The sequence below is a fragment of the Bos grunniens genome, chromosome 1, assembly GCF_055505025.1.
Source record: "Bos grunniens cultivar Pamir isolate PY7600 chromosome 1, Bosgru_T2T1.0, whole genome shotgun sequence".
NCBI classification, from domain to species: Eukaryota; Metazoa; Chordata; class Mammalia; order Artiodactyla; family Bovidae; genus Bos; species Bos grunniens.
Genome location: NC_141165.1, coordinates 43,974,639 through 43,987,709, shown reverse-complemented (window position 1 = coordinate 43,987,709; position 13,071 = coordinate 43,974,639). Strand labels below are relative to the sequence as shown.

At 44.0% G+C, this 13,071-nt stretch overlaps 1 protein-coding gene across 4 annotated transcripts in view; it reads right to left on the bottom strand.

The window, feature by feature from the left end:
* Nucleotides 1-11,751, bottom strand: part of ARHGEF26 (Rho guanine nucleotide exchange factor 26) — a 137,970-nt gene extending 126,219 nt beyond the window's left edge. For all 4 annotated transcript variants that reach the window (XM_086317564.1, XM_086317571.1, XM_086317577.1 and 1 more), the window contains exons 1-4: nucleotides 11,663-11,751; nucleotides 10,101-11,244; nucleotides 8,381-8,420; nucleotides 4,748-4,893 (exon numbers count right to left, since the gene is read on the bottom strand). In XM_086317564.1, coding sequence (XP_086173690.1) covers nucleotides 4,748-4,893; nucleotides 8,381-8,420; nucleotides 10,101-11,183 — 1,269 coding nt within the window. In that variant the 5' untranslated portion in view covers nucleotides 11,184-11,244; nucleotides 11,663-11,751. The remainder of the gene's footprint in view (nucleotides 1-4,747; nucleotides 4,894-8,380; nucleotides 8,421-10,100; nucleotides 11,245-11,662) is intronic.
* Nucleotides 11,752-13,071: the final 1,320 nt, after the last annotated feature.

The window sequence follows — 13,071 nt, the reverse complement described above, 5'->3', positions numbered from 1 at the left end:
GTTGTTTTCACAGCATAGGACAATCAACAGCAGCTAACACACAGGTGTGCTCATAAGCACCCCTTCCCAAGTAGAAAGTCAAGATAGATCCAAATAGAGAGCTAACCGCTTTGCCAGAAAACCCTTTGTTCTACTCCCTTTCTGGAATCAAGGCCCCACTCAGAGAAGAGTTTTGTGTTAAAGACTGGATGGGGACAACCTTACTTATTTGGTATTATTAAAAATTAAGCATGGAAAGATGATGCAAAAAAATACAAAAAGTCGAAGTGCTCCAAAACCTACCTTAACCACTGCAGCCCCTTTACCAGAAGAAATCAGGGCACAATATCAGACAGAGATAATGGAGGTGCTGACTGCTTATGGAAAATATACTGACATTTTTCATAATTCACGAAGCCTCTTTTCTTTAGGGTCCTAACTGCAACCTGGATATTTACTAACTACTAGAATTTTTAAAAAGTAACAGCTGCTTTTTGTTGTTAAAAGTATCCAGTTTTTAAAAAAGCCTAAGTGGACTGCCACTTTTTAGTGGACAGGAAACCCATGTGGGAAGGACAGAATACAACTTCAGGACAGTAATGACACCTGGGGAGGCAGGAAGGAGAAAAGGACTGGAGAGGAGGATGGTTAACAGGATCTGCCTTAAAAACTAGAGGCCTGAATATTAAAATGTTAACATCTGTTCAAGCTGGTACCTGTGTGGCAGGTACATGGAGATCTATTATACAGACTTACATGTTAGTTTATCTGCATGCTTGCCCTCTTGCCTTTCAAGATGGCCCACACTCTTGTCCGTGGAGTGTGTTTCTCTCTAAATAAATCCACGTCTTACCTATCACTCAGTCTCTTACTGAATTCCTTCTGCCACAAGACATTGAGAGCTTCAATAAATCCTGAGACGAGGCATGATCTCAGTTAAAAGACCATGAGTTCAAGTTCCAGATCTGGGATTTAGCTAGGGTCAAGTCCTGGACTATAGGTTCAAGGCCCAATTTGAATTACATGGTTTCAGAGGGTACATTACAGATGAAACGACTTAAGAAATATGATTAAGTAATCACAATGTATGACTTTATGCAGATTCCCATTTAAATAAATCTTAAAAAAATATGAAAATTGAGAAAATGTGAATACTGACTGGGCACTGGATGGTATTAAGAATTTTTTTCTGAATTTTTAGTTGTAGCAATTTTGATTATTTTTTATTTTAAAAATCTGTATTTCTCTGAGATATATAATGAAATATTATTTACAGATAATTTTTCTGCATACTTGAAGTTGTTGTTGTTCAGTCACCAAGTTGTGTCTGACTCTTTACAACCCCAGGGACTATAGCCTCCAGGCTCCTCTGTCCATGGGATTTCCCAGGCAAGAATACTAGAGTGGGTTGCCATTTTCTTCTCCAAGGGATCTTTTTGGACCAGGAATCAAACCCACATTTCCTGCACTGGCAGGTGGATTTTTTTACACTGAGCCACCAGGGAAGCCCCGAGCTTGAATTAAAAAAAAAACTTAAAGTGTTTAAAAGTGAAACAGAGACACAGAAGGGCCAAAGAAAACGCAGGCTGGAGCCCAAGTGATGCAAAGGGCAAAGTCCAATCATGATGCTTTGGTTAAATGTAATTGCCAAGCAACACAATAAAAACATACAAGCCCTGGGAACATTCAAATCCAAGATAACACAGTTCTGCAGTCAGAATCTACATTTTATCACCAGATAGTCTTCTAATATCAATTTTGTTAACAAAAGGCACAACAGTACATTGATCCTTTGCCAAATCAAATGCATGCCCATATTTGAAGTACTGAAAGTTTGAAAGATACAAAGTGTTATTTAAATTTCCATATGTTAATCTAAATGAAAGCCAAACTCCAGGAAGCATAAATATGGCAGCCTGACTTTCGGTACTAAAGCTAAGTTGGAGAAGTGTGTAAGTGACAGAGAAGTACATGTTTTTATTGAGTATTCAGAGATAAACAGCAAGATTTAGGCCTGGGCTAACAAATACAGCTGCTGCCCTAGAGAGAAAACTCAAAAAATTCAGTTTTCTTCTCGAGTATCCCCTACCAAATGGGCTACACCAACAATAGAATGACAGTCATCTAGGGTCAACTTGGCCTGTTACGTTGCCAACAAAGGTCCATCTAGTCAAAGTTTTGGTTTTTCCAGTAGTAATGTATGGATGTGAGACTTGGACTATAAAGAAAGCTGAGTGCCGAAGAACTGATGCTTTTGAACTGTGGTGTTGGAGGAGTCTCTTGAGAGTCCCTTGGACTGCAAGGAGATCAAACCAGTCAATCCTAAAAGAAATCAGACCTGCATATTCATTGGAAGGACTGATGCCGAAGCTGATACTCCAATACTTTAACAACCTGCTGCAAAGAACTGACTCACTGGAAAAGTCCCTGATGTTGGGACAGACTGAAGGCAGGAGGAGAAGGGGATGACAGAGGATGAGATGGTTGGATGGCATCACCAACTTGATGGACATGGGTTTGAGTAAGCTCCAGGAGTTGGTGATAGACAGGGAAGCCTGGTGTGCTACAGTCCATGGGGTCAAAAAGAGTCAGACATGACTGAGTGACTGAACTGAACTGGCCTGTGTGGGGGCCTCCCAGGTGGCACTAGTGGTAAAAAATCTGCCTGCCAATGCAGGAGACACAAGAGACACAGGTCTGATCTCTGGGTCAGGAAGATCCCCTGGAAGAGGGCAGGGCAACTCACTCCAGTATTCTTGCCTGGAGAATCCTATGAATAGAGAAGCCTGGTGGGCTACATACAGTCCATGGGGTCGCAAAGAGTCGGACACGACTGAGCAACTACGCCCAGAGATAGTCTTGGGCTCATGAAACATTTTTTAAAACTTAAATTAGGATGATACTTGAAGGGACTTCCCTGGTGGTCCAATGGCTAAGATTCTTACGCTCCGCATGAAGGAGCTGGAGTTTGATCCCTGGTCAGAGAACTACATCCCACATGCCGCAACTAAAGATCCTGCATGCTGCAACAAAGATTGAAGATCGTGTGCCACAAGTAAGACCTGGCACAGCCAAATAAACAAACATTAAAGAAAACAAACAAACGGGATTTTGCTGTAGTTGTTCACTCACTGAGTTGTGTCCAACTTTTTGGGACCCCATGGACTGCAGCACACTAGACTTCCTGTCCCTCAATATCTCCCAGAGTTTGCTCAAACTCAAAAGTCTGACTTTCTGTATTCTCTTTTCTAAATATCAGAAAATATTGCAACACTGAACTGGTTTGAACTAAGCGGCAGCTGTTCAACTTATACAAGGCCTGTGGATCACATTTCCCGCCACTGCCCATCACCCACCCTCACCAGCATCAACACTACTTGGCCTGCCTCCCTGTGGGCATTTTAATCTGTGGTGTAACACTAAGGATGTCACTCCATGGTGTGACACTGTTAATACATAACTTCCCCTTAGCACAAAATTAGGGGGTAGAAGGGAGAAAAGGTTTGGTTTTTTGAATTCTGAATTCCAATGCAGTGCAGAGAGGGGAGGAAAAACCTGAGCCAGATGTCATCTCCATAATCAACATACACGCATTTCCATGGTCAAGTTTACAAGTGCTTCTTCACTTACGCTGACGGTACACTTAGGGAAGTACACTTACGTACACTTACGTACTTCCCTAAGTACGTGAGATTCCTCATTCTGGACTATGCTCATTTCGGCTTAAGAGAGAATCACTTCTGCTTCCATGTTGCTAAATGACTCACAGAGGTGCACTAGCTTGTTTTTCATGCAACATTCCCACCACCCAAGCCAGTTATGGGAACTCTTTCCTACCTACAAACGCTGTACCCAAACTCACATCACGTAAACTAAGCATCACACTGTGACACTGTTAAGCCAGGAGGAAAAGAAATTATGGCTAAACACTAAAGCGGTTTGATGCAGAGAGGAGAATTTACTCAATACAAAAGTAAGTATCAGACACTGGCCCACAAAAGATGCACATGTAGAGACAGGACAGATGCCATTCATTAACCAATTTCAAGAAAATATAAATGTGTCTCTATCAAATGAAATTTCCAAGGAAGAAGTGTAACACATTTCCTGTTTTACATAGGTACTATACATACAAATATCATACATACATATATATTGTTGTCATTCAGTCGCTAAGTCATGTCCAACTCTTTATGACCCCAGTGGACTGTAACCCGCCAGGCTCCCCTGTTCATTTTTCAGGCAAGAATACTGGAGTGGATTGCCATTTCCTTCTCCAAGGGATCTTCCTGGATCAGGGATGGAACCTGAGCCTCCTGCATTGGCAGGTTCATTCTTTACCACTGAGCCACCAAGGAAGCCCCCAAACATACGCGCACACAGCCATAATTATGATACAGTTTAGATATATTAAGAGATATTAAGCTATCCCTTAATGTAGATATATTAAGCTACCACTACATACACACTATATAAAAAACAAGAAAATATACTGAGAAAGAAGAGTTTCCAGAGTCCATAGTACATCAGTCTTAAAGCACTTTATTTTATAAAAACATGATAAATTTTCCTGATCAGAATTGTGAAAGTTCACTTTCTCACTGCAGAGTTTCAAGAAATATTTCACAATCTAAAAGGAAGAATCTTTCTCCTTAGGGTTACAGGATCACTGGTAAAAAAAAAAAAAATTAAAACCACAACCAGGTATAATTTCCACAACTTGGTCTCTTTAATCCCACAGATAGAAAAACATAAGGTACACACTCACCGCAGACAGCTGGCTCCACGTGGACCTCAGAGGCTTGTGGTGAATCACAATTTTTTCATCGGATTTCTGTTCTTTTGGCTCTGACTCCTCATCGGAGTCGATGTCAAGGGCCTTTTCTTTGTAGTTCTGATACAGGACAGCGTTTTCTGCAAAAAAGGAACCAAACCCTACACATCACTAATTGTCACCCCCCCATCATGTTGCTACTTGTTCTAAAGAAACCCAATATTTATATGATGTTTGGCCTCCAGTTTAATAAACAAGAGATAAATGGATTTCTTCATGAAGAGTCATGATCAAAAATTTATTTTCTCACTCATACAGCTCTATCCCCCCATTCATCTGCAGGGGACAGGAAAGTGCCTGTACATCAAATGCCAACTGAAGCAAAGTTTCCATGACTCTGTCTACCACTCATGAAGGTCATGTCTATTACCTAATTGTTTTTTAGGTTAAATTGAATTTACACCCTTTTATTTTTCAATTTAACAAACATTTATAGTACATCTACAATGTGCCAAGGGCTGGGAGTAAATAGAAAATAAAAGACACTTTCCGTGCCCTCGTGAGCCAAAAATTTAATTAGAAATATAGTAAAAGTCAGTCATTCATGAATTCATTCAACTGATACTTAGAAAATGTCTACTAGACGCCAGTAAATGCTAGGTGCTGCGGATACAACAAAGAACAACAACAAAAAAAGAGAAAAATCTCATTCTTCAAGGAGCTGACATTAGAGTGATGAAAGAAAGAAAATAAATAAGCAACTTTTATAATATGGCATATGCTGAAAAGTAACATGGCGAAAAATCAAACAGAGAAAGGGTGTTATAAAGGGTGACATGTAGATTTTAAACAGGGTAGTTTAGGAAGGTCTCATAGAGGTGACATTGAAGCAAAGATCTAAAAGAGGTTAAGGAAAGAAACCATCTCTACAACTGGCAACAACAGAGACATCAGCAAACAGAGACAACAGCAAGTACAAAGGCCCCGGGGCAGGAGTCTGCTTGGTGTGTCTTAACGATTTGTACAACGATCAGCAAGGAGGCCTGTGTGGCTGGAATAAGTTAAGGGAGGGGAGGAAGTATAGGAGATGGGGGTTGGGATGAATAAAGGGCTGACCATATAGGGTCTTGCCTCAATGCCATTGAAAGGACTTTTGTTTTTTACTCTAAGTAAGACAGCGAGTCATTTTAAGGTTGAGGACACAATGATCTGGCACAAATACATATCTACAAACCAAAAGATTTATACACAAGTACTCTGAGAACAGACTGTCAGCAGGACATGATTTAGTCTGGGGGTCAGAGAGGTGTTAATGAAGAAAATCTTAAGATCTGAAAGCCGAGAAACCACGGAGCTACAGGAAAAAACCACCTCCAAAAGCAAGAGGAAATAAATTACCTTAGAAGAACAAAAGAGGTCAAGAACTGGAGTGTAGGTGTCAATCAGACAAAGGGTGTAAGGTGAGTTTAGGGAGAAGAGCCAGACAGTTCAAACCAGACAGAACTGGGTTTTATCCTGAGCCCAAAAGCCAGAGTTTCTTTCATACTGTAAAAGTTGTATTTTATCCCGACTGCAATGAAAACCCACTGAAAGACATTTTTAGATTGGAAGAGCAAAACATTGACTAGTTAAGGAACTAATTAGGATGCTCTTAAAGTGGTCAGTGAAAAGCAGTGGAGACTTGAGGGGGTTGGACTGGATACAGGGGTCAGACTGGCTGTGGTGGTCAGGATATTTTCTAGCTCTGTTAAGTCCCACAACTGAAGTGGAAGAAGGGAACTCCAGAAGAGATTCAGCTTTAGTGGAAAGATTATGAGTTTGGTTTTGGAACATACTGAGTTTGAAATGCTTTCCCCATCTACTGAAGCCAGCAAACATCTGCCTCATTTCTCATCAACTATGGCATGTTCTGTATGCATCATCACTAAATACTGAGAGTTCATGCAAGATTTTACTGTTCTTGATTGGTCTGCATATGAAAGCAGATTGTAAGGGTATAGATCTCTGCAGAACCCTTTAAAGTACTTAATGTGTGACATAAAATGCATTTGGACATTGTTGATATGATGTCTCATTCATCTCACAACAATGTAGGCAATTATTAGCTTCATTTTACACAGGATAAAACAGGCTCAGTGAAGTTGAGAGGCTTGTTTAATGTCACTCAACTGATGACTAGAAGCAGCAGGACAGAAACTCAGGTCTCCGGTTCCAATATCACAGGATCTTACCACTCAACCACACAGCTTCCTGACTTACATTCTTGTTAGTCATCAACTGCTAAGACTCCTGCATTCCTCATGTACATATATGTGAAAAAGAATGTCTAGGTCATCATATTTACGAAGAGAGGAGAGGGTGCACAGAAACAGCTCCTTGTAAAAGGAAACAGCATAAAACTAGTTATAATGAAAGTCTGTCCTCAGACTTCAAAAAAGCTCAACATTTTTAACTATTTGAAGCAAAGGTCTCAAAACTAATGCCAAATTCCAGGATGCAAAACATCTCTCATGATTGATATTAGATAGATGCTCTGTTCACTTCACAGTCATAACAGGGTACAAGAGAAAGCAAAGTGCGTGAGAACCAGGTGTCTGTCCTGGTCCTGGCTGTGCGACAGTGGATAAGGTACTAAGCCTCTTTGAGATTTCCAGATTCCTCGGTTATAAAATCTGGACGATGACTTTATCCCAGCCAGCAAAAATACTCTATCTGGGTTTCTTCCCCATAGAAAACATTTTTCTAAGATGAATACAATAAGTACATTTTTATAAACTGGTCATATTTAAATGATAAAATGGGAACTGATTTTTATAAGAATGATATGGGGAAATGTTTTATAATCAGCCAGGTTGATACAACTCTGGGTGGTTTTACCTTTGATTTACTTACAGAGGGGCATACCCTTCTTCACTGTTCTTTTAAAGGCAGGAAAATCTTACCATTTCAAAGAATGACAGGAAGTAACTACCCTCACCTCCACCACACTCCCCCAGCTCTACAAGCTCTTCTGGTCCATTGACACTGGATCCATTTACACAAAGTCCCCTAATCTGATTAGGGTCTGAACACCTGGTGAAAGCAGCTTTTGTTTCCATCCTTCACAAAAACACTATATGAGGTTGAAACTCTTAGCAGTAGGGTTCTGTTAATGAAGTGAGTTCAATTTCCTCCAAATTGAAACTTGGTTATGAAACCATATTAATGATATTAAAATGTAGAAATATGGGGATAAGAACATTAAGTCAAAGGACATATGACCTAAGGAAATACGGACATAAGATCTACATGCCAAACCTTCAGAATTTTAAATTGAAGAGCTAGAGTTTATCCTTAATCTTTCTTCATTTTTTGAGGGAGGTAGGGATGGAGCCAGAGTAGAGGAGAATTAAAAATCCCAGAACACTGGTCTGACAAAGTCATCGGCTTACAAAGAATGCCATTAATTTTATTCACTGCTGGTATTACTGGATGAAAATTTAGCTTAGTGCAGAGCTTTGTGCTGTATAATTTGAGAAGTTGTACATTTTTCTCATCTTGTGTTTTTGTTACTTCAGTTGGATTTCAACTTATAATTGATATTCCACATTGAAACAGCAATAAAAGTCTGGAAAATCAAATGCTTACCTTCCCCATCAAATGTTCCTTGTCCTTTCAGCATTTTTTTCTAAGAAACAAGAAAAGCAAAAAGAAGAAAAGCAAAGCAAACTATGTATGAATGAGCCAAACAGAAAATACAGCTATTTCAAGAAAAAGTACTTTTTTTGTGGTCACATTCATTAGATTTCCAACAGCATGCACAGATGATCCCTGGAGCAGTCATATGACTACTACCACTCACTAAAAAGATGAAATAAAATGTACAATATCCCCCATGCTCAGCCAATACAGCTTGAGAATCCTCAAATGACCAATAGTTTTTAGCTTATTACTGATGATTCACCATCACTGTTAAATTGAACTCTGCTATACTTGCAGAGTTGGAGGGGTGGGGAAGCACATAAAATGTTATGTAATTTCTTTACTTAGAAATTAGTTTGCTTAGTCGCTCAGTCATGTCCTATTCTTTGTGACCCCATGAGTTGAAGCCCTCCAGGCTCCTCTGTCCATGGGACTTTTCAGGCAAGAATACTGGAGTTAAGAAGACATTCCCTTCTCCAGGGGATCTTCCCAACCCAGGGACTGAACCCAGGTCTCCTGCATTGCAGGCGGATTCTTTACCATCTGAGCCACCAGGGAAGCCCACTCATGATTCACCACCACTGTTAAATTGAAATTTGTTAAACTTGCAAAGTTAGAGGGGGAAAAAAAATACACATAAAATGTTATGTAATTTAAGGCCATAGGATCTAAAATAAAACAGGCTCACTTGTGTATTACATATGTGACATTTATATAGACTGGTTCCAGCTTTCTGATTAATCAGGAAAAGATGTGGCTGCCAAAATGAATTTCTGCCCTATTGCTGAGATCTGTCTTGTGTCTGGAGAAGGCAGCACATGCACACTCCAAAATCTCCTTCCCTAGTCTTCCCTATTTCTTCATGTCATATTTGGTAATATTTTAAGGAGTGCAACTCCTAGGTCTTTATCTGGGAGCAACGCCACACCATTCACTCCAACCTGAAGTTTCAAGCTACCAACTTGTTAAATGCACTCAAGGGTCAAGTGGGCACAAAATGGGAATGAGATGCAACCAAAGCCACTGGTGAAAGAAGCCAGAAAGAACAAAGATGACTACTATGTCTTTTGTGATTCTGGCAATTGACTTTTACGATTCACATTTTACCTGGACGGTATTCAGTATGTGGTCATTACGGAAAGGAAAAAATATTTCAGTAATTAAATCACTAATGTAAGTACTTAAAATAATCAACCGGCTGAAAGGAAATCAGTGTTTTCCTGTATCAGCTGTGGTGAATCAGCAACCAGTAATAGACACTTCTAAACAAGCACCACACTGGCGTGACCACTTAATCAAGAGTGCAGATCCACGCCTGCTTGCCACCCCCTTTGCAGCTACCTGTATTAAAAGTGTTCAAGATTCACTCCACCAATACCTAATTTGCTGGGTTTTTTCTCCTACTTGTCCCCCACATTTTGCCGAACTTAGAAAATGAATACAGTGATAAGAGTTTCAGTTCCTCCCATGAAACTGCATTAACCTGGGCTGTGCCTACCAGCAATAAAATAGCCAAGAGATAGATTGCAGGGGTCTGATCAACAAACAATAAAATTAAAAAAGAACAATAACCTTTGGTTCCCTCTGTGCCCCTCCTCCCCACCCCAAACATCTTCACTGGCGGCTTAATGCCTGCCTAACATGCGACACTCTTGCCCACTTTTACCTTTATCCTTCCCAGGCTGGAAAACTTCTCCTTGTCTTCCATCACTGCTTTCAGAACCGGCTGGGACATCCTGTTCTTCTTCTTCGAGGTGCCAGGACTGTCAAAATCAACGCCACTGACCACCGCCCTGCGATAGGAGGTGGACCGCAAGCCTCTCCGCAGAGACCCGGGGCTGTCCAAGTCGTGCTCCGCCTGGCCGCCCTCGTCCTCTGCTGGGCCCAGGGGGGCCCCAAGGCCCTCCACCATGCTGCGCACCTTGAGCAGTCTCTTGTGAGGTTCCACGTTCAGACTGTTCGATTTACTAATTTTAATTTCCGAGGCCAAGCTCTTCGGAATGATCTGCTGTTTTCCCACTTTGAGGGCGGCGGGGCTGTTTGTGCTCAAAACCACCGAAGGATTCTCCAGGAGTTCGTTTTCCGGTGAGGGCAGCCTTTGGAGCGGCAGTTTTTGTTCCAAAGACCTTTTGGGGAGCGAAGGAGAGAGTCTCGAGGGTCCTCGCTCAGGGTCCTTAGCCATATTGCCGGAGAGCGAACCGGCGCCTTGGGAGGAGATATTAGGGGAAAGCCCATTTGCAGCCGGCGAAGGCAGGGGGCTGGTGGGGAATCCGGTCTTGTCCCCCTCGGGGCTGCAGGGGGAGGGCGCTCGAGGAGTCCGCGGGGGGTGCAGCTGCTGAGGCGCTGGCTTGGTCACTGTGCCGTTCGCTGGGGACTTGGGGGAGCCGCCTGACGCCACTCTGGGGACTTGGGGTGACTTGGGCCGTCGAAGCCGAGGAGAGACAGCCCTGTACTCCTGGGAGACGGTCCTCCCATTGGTCACCGCCCTCCGATGGGCGCATAGAAGCGGGGGGCTCCTCTGGACCGTCCTGCCGTCTGAGGCGCCGGGCACTTCGGCCAGAGTCTGCGCCGCAGGGAGCGTCTCTCGGTCCTCCACCGGGAAATCCGTGATCAGCAACCCGCTGGGGCTCTGATAGGACTGGGGCCTCGGCTTGCTCCGGCCCAGGAGCTGGGGCTGAGGGGTTGAACGCCTCCGCCACAAAGGAGTTAAGCTGTTGCTGGAAAAATCCACTTCGCTCTCGGTGTCCATAGCGGAGCCTCGGGGGTCAGCCCCCGGGGGGGGGTGGGGGACAGCACCTAGTCAGTCTTGCCTAAAGAGGAAAGAAGTCATGGAGCTTGGTCTCCGGACTACCAGGCACGCCTTGCAGACGCGCGCGCTCTGAGCCCGGGGATCACCCGGCTGCCGAGGGACACAACTGCGTTCAATTACCCACCCTTTCTGGGGCAAAAACTGCGCCCACCGCGGCGAGGGGTCCAGTACAGAAACCTGGGTCGCGCCCAGGCGAATTAATCCAATCACCTCCACGCCTCTCTCGCGGCCCAAGACCACCCGCACAGAAACAGACCGCCACCAAATCGCCGGTGCAAACTGATGCACAGGAAACTTGGGACGAGTTCAGCTTTCTTGGGAAACTCGTCGCGGGACGCTCCCCTCCGCCGCCATCCAGCGGCCCGCCCCCGTCGTAGGTCCCCTAGAGCTCCAGCAGCCCGTCTCCCAGGCGGATTTACCTTCAGGGCTTGTAGCGCCCGGGGCCGACGAGCACCCCCGCCCAGTGGGTGGCCCGGGTCCCGGACCGAATCTTTGCAGCGGGAGCTCTGGAGAGCTCAGCAGCGGACCCAGCGTCGGCTCCGCCCCCAAGCTTGATCCCGCCTACGGCATTGGCCACGCCCCGGCCCGCCTCAGTCGCTGCCTTCTGGGAGCCGCTGCCTTCCCGCCCTGGTCTCTCGTTAAAACACTCAAGCGCACCTGGGCTGTGTGCCGAGCTCCGGGTTCCCGGCCACGAGATGCGGGGAGGGGGCGGCGTGGGAGCTGCGGGCGCGCAAGGCTGTTGCTCGGAGCACAGCGTGGGAACAAACGTAGGAGCCCTGCCAGAATGTAATTTGCGAAGTCCTGGGCCCCCCGGGGGATCTCCCTGGTAGAAGCTCGGAATGCCGAGCGTAGTGAGGTCCGTGAGGCTGGAACGCGTAGCTCTGAACGCAGAAAGCCAGGCGCCTCTCAGTATTCGGGGGGTCTTAAATCCGATGCCCTACTCCTCTGCTTAAAATATCTTATGGACCGATAGGCTTGCTTGTGCCTGGAGTATTTCTGGAGAGATACTTATAGCCAGTTCGGGGGAGGACAACTGGGTGGCTAGGAAACCGGAGGGACGGAGTGTTTTCATTCAGTCATCTTTGGATCTTGTATGCTTTACCTATTAAAAATAACCATAATTTAAATTGCAAAAAAAAAAAAAAGCGTACTGGTTTCTAAGCGTACACAGGATAAAATTCAAAATCCTCTCCAAGGCCCTATAGGACTTGGCAACTGAGCACAAGCACACCAACAGGAAGTGCTTACCTCTGTAGCCTAGACTTCCCCCAACCCCTGCACTTGTTCCTTCACTAGTTTTAGGCCATACCCACCAAGTTTGACAGCCTCAATCCTTCCCTTTTGTTTCTCCTTGACCTTCTGACCTGTCCGTCAGAGAGGACTTCCCTCCTGAATCTGATTATGGCTACGCTTATTTACTTTCCCGGCCACCTTCTCTCATCTATCGACACTCATCGCAAATGTGTTTAATCATATATTTAGTTTTATGTTTATTATCTGCTTTGTCTTCTTTTGACTGAAAGCTGCAAGAGGGCAGGGGCCATGTTTCTGTATTGCCCCCTCTGTATTCCAGGCACAAAGAGTGGCACTTAATGAATATTTGTCGAATGTATGAATGAATGAGAGGGTGACCTGAATGAAGACAGTGACCAACCACCACAGAGTACTCTGTTGCCAAGTAGTAGAAAGTTGGCTGTGTCCTGGACAAGCTCCAGCAATGTGAGAAGAATAAGGCAAACTTGAGAAGACAGATGATTTTTAGAATGTAAGATCTGTGTAATTAATTCTATTACCAAGACATATGGGCTGTTCTCCAAACTCTTTTTTG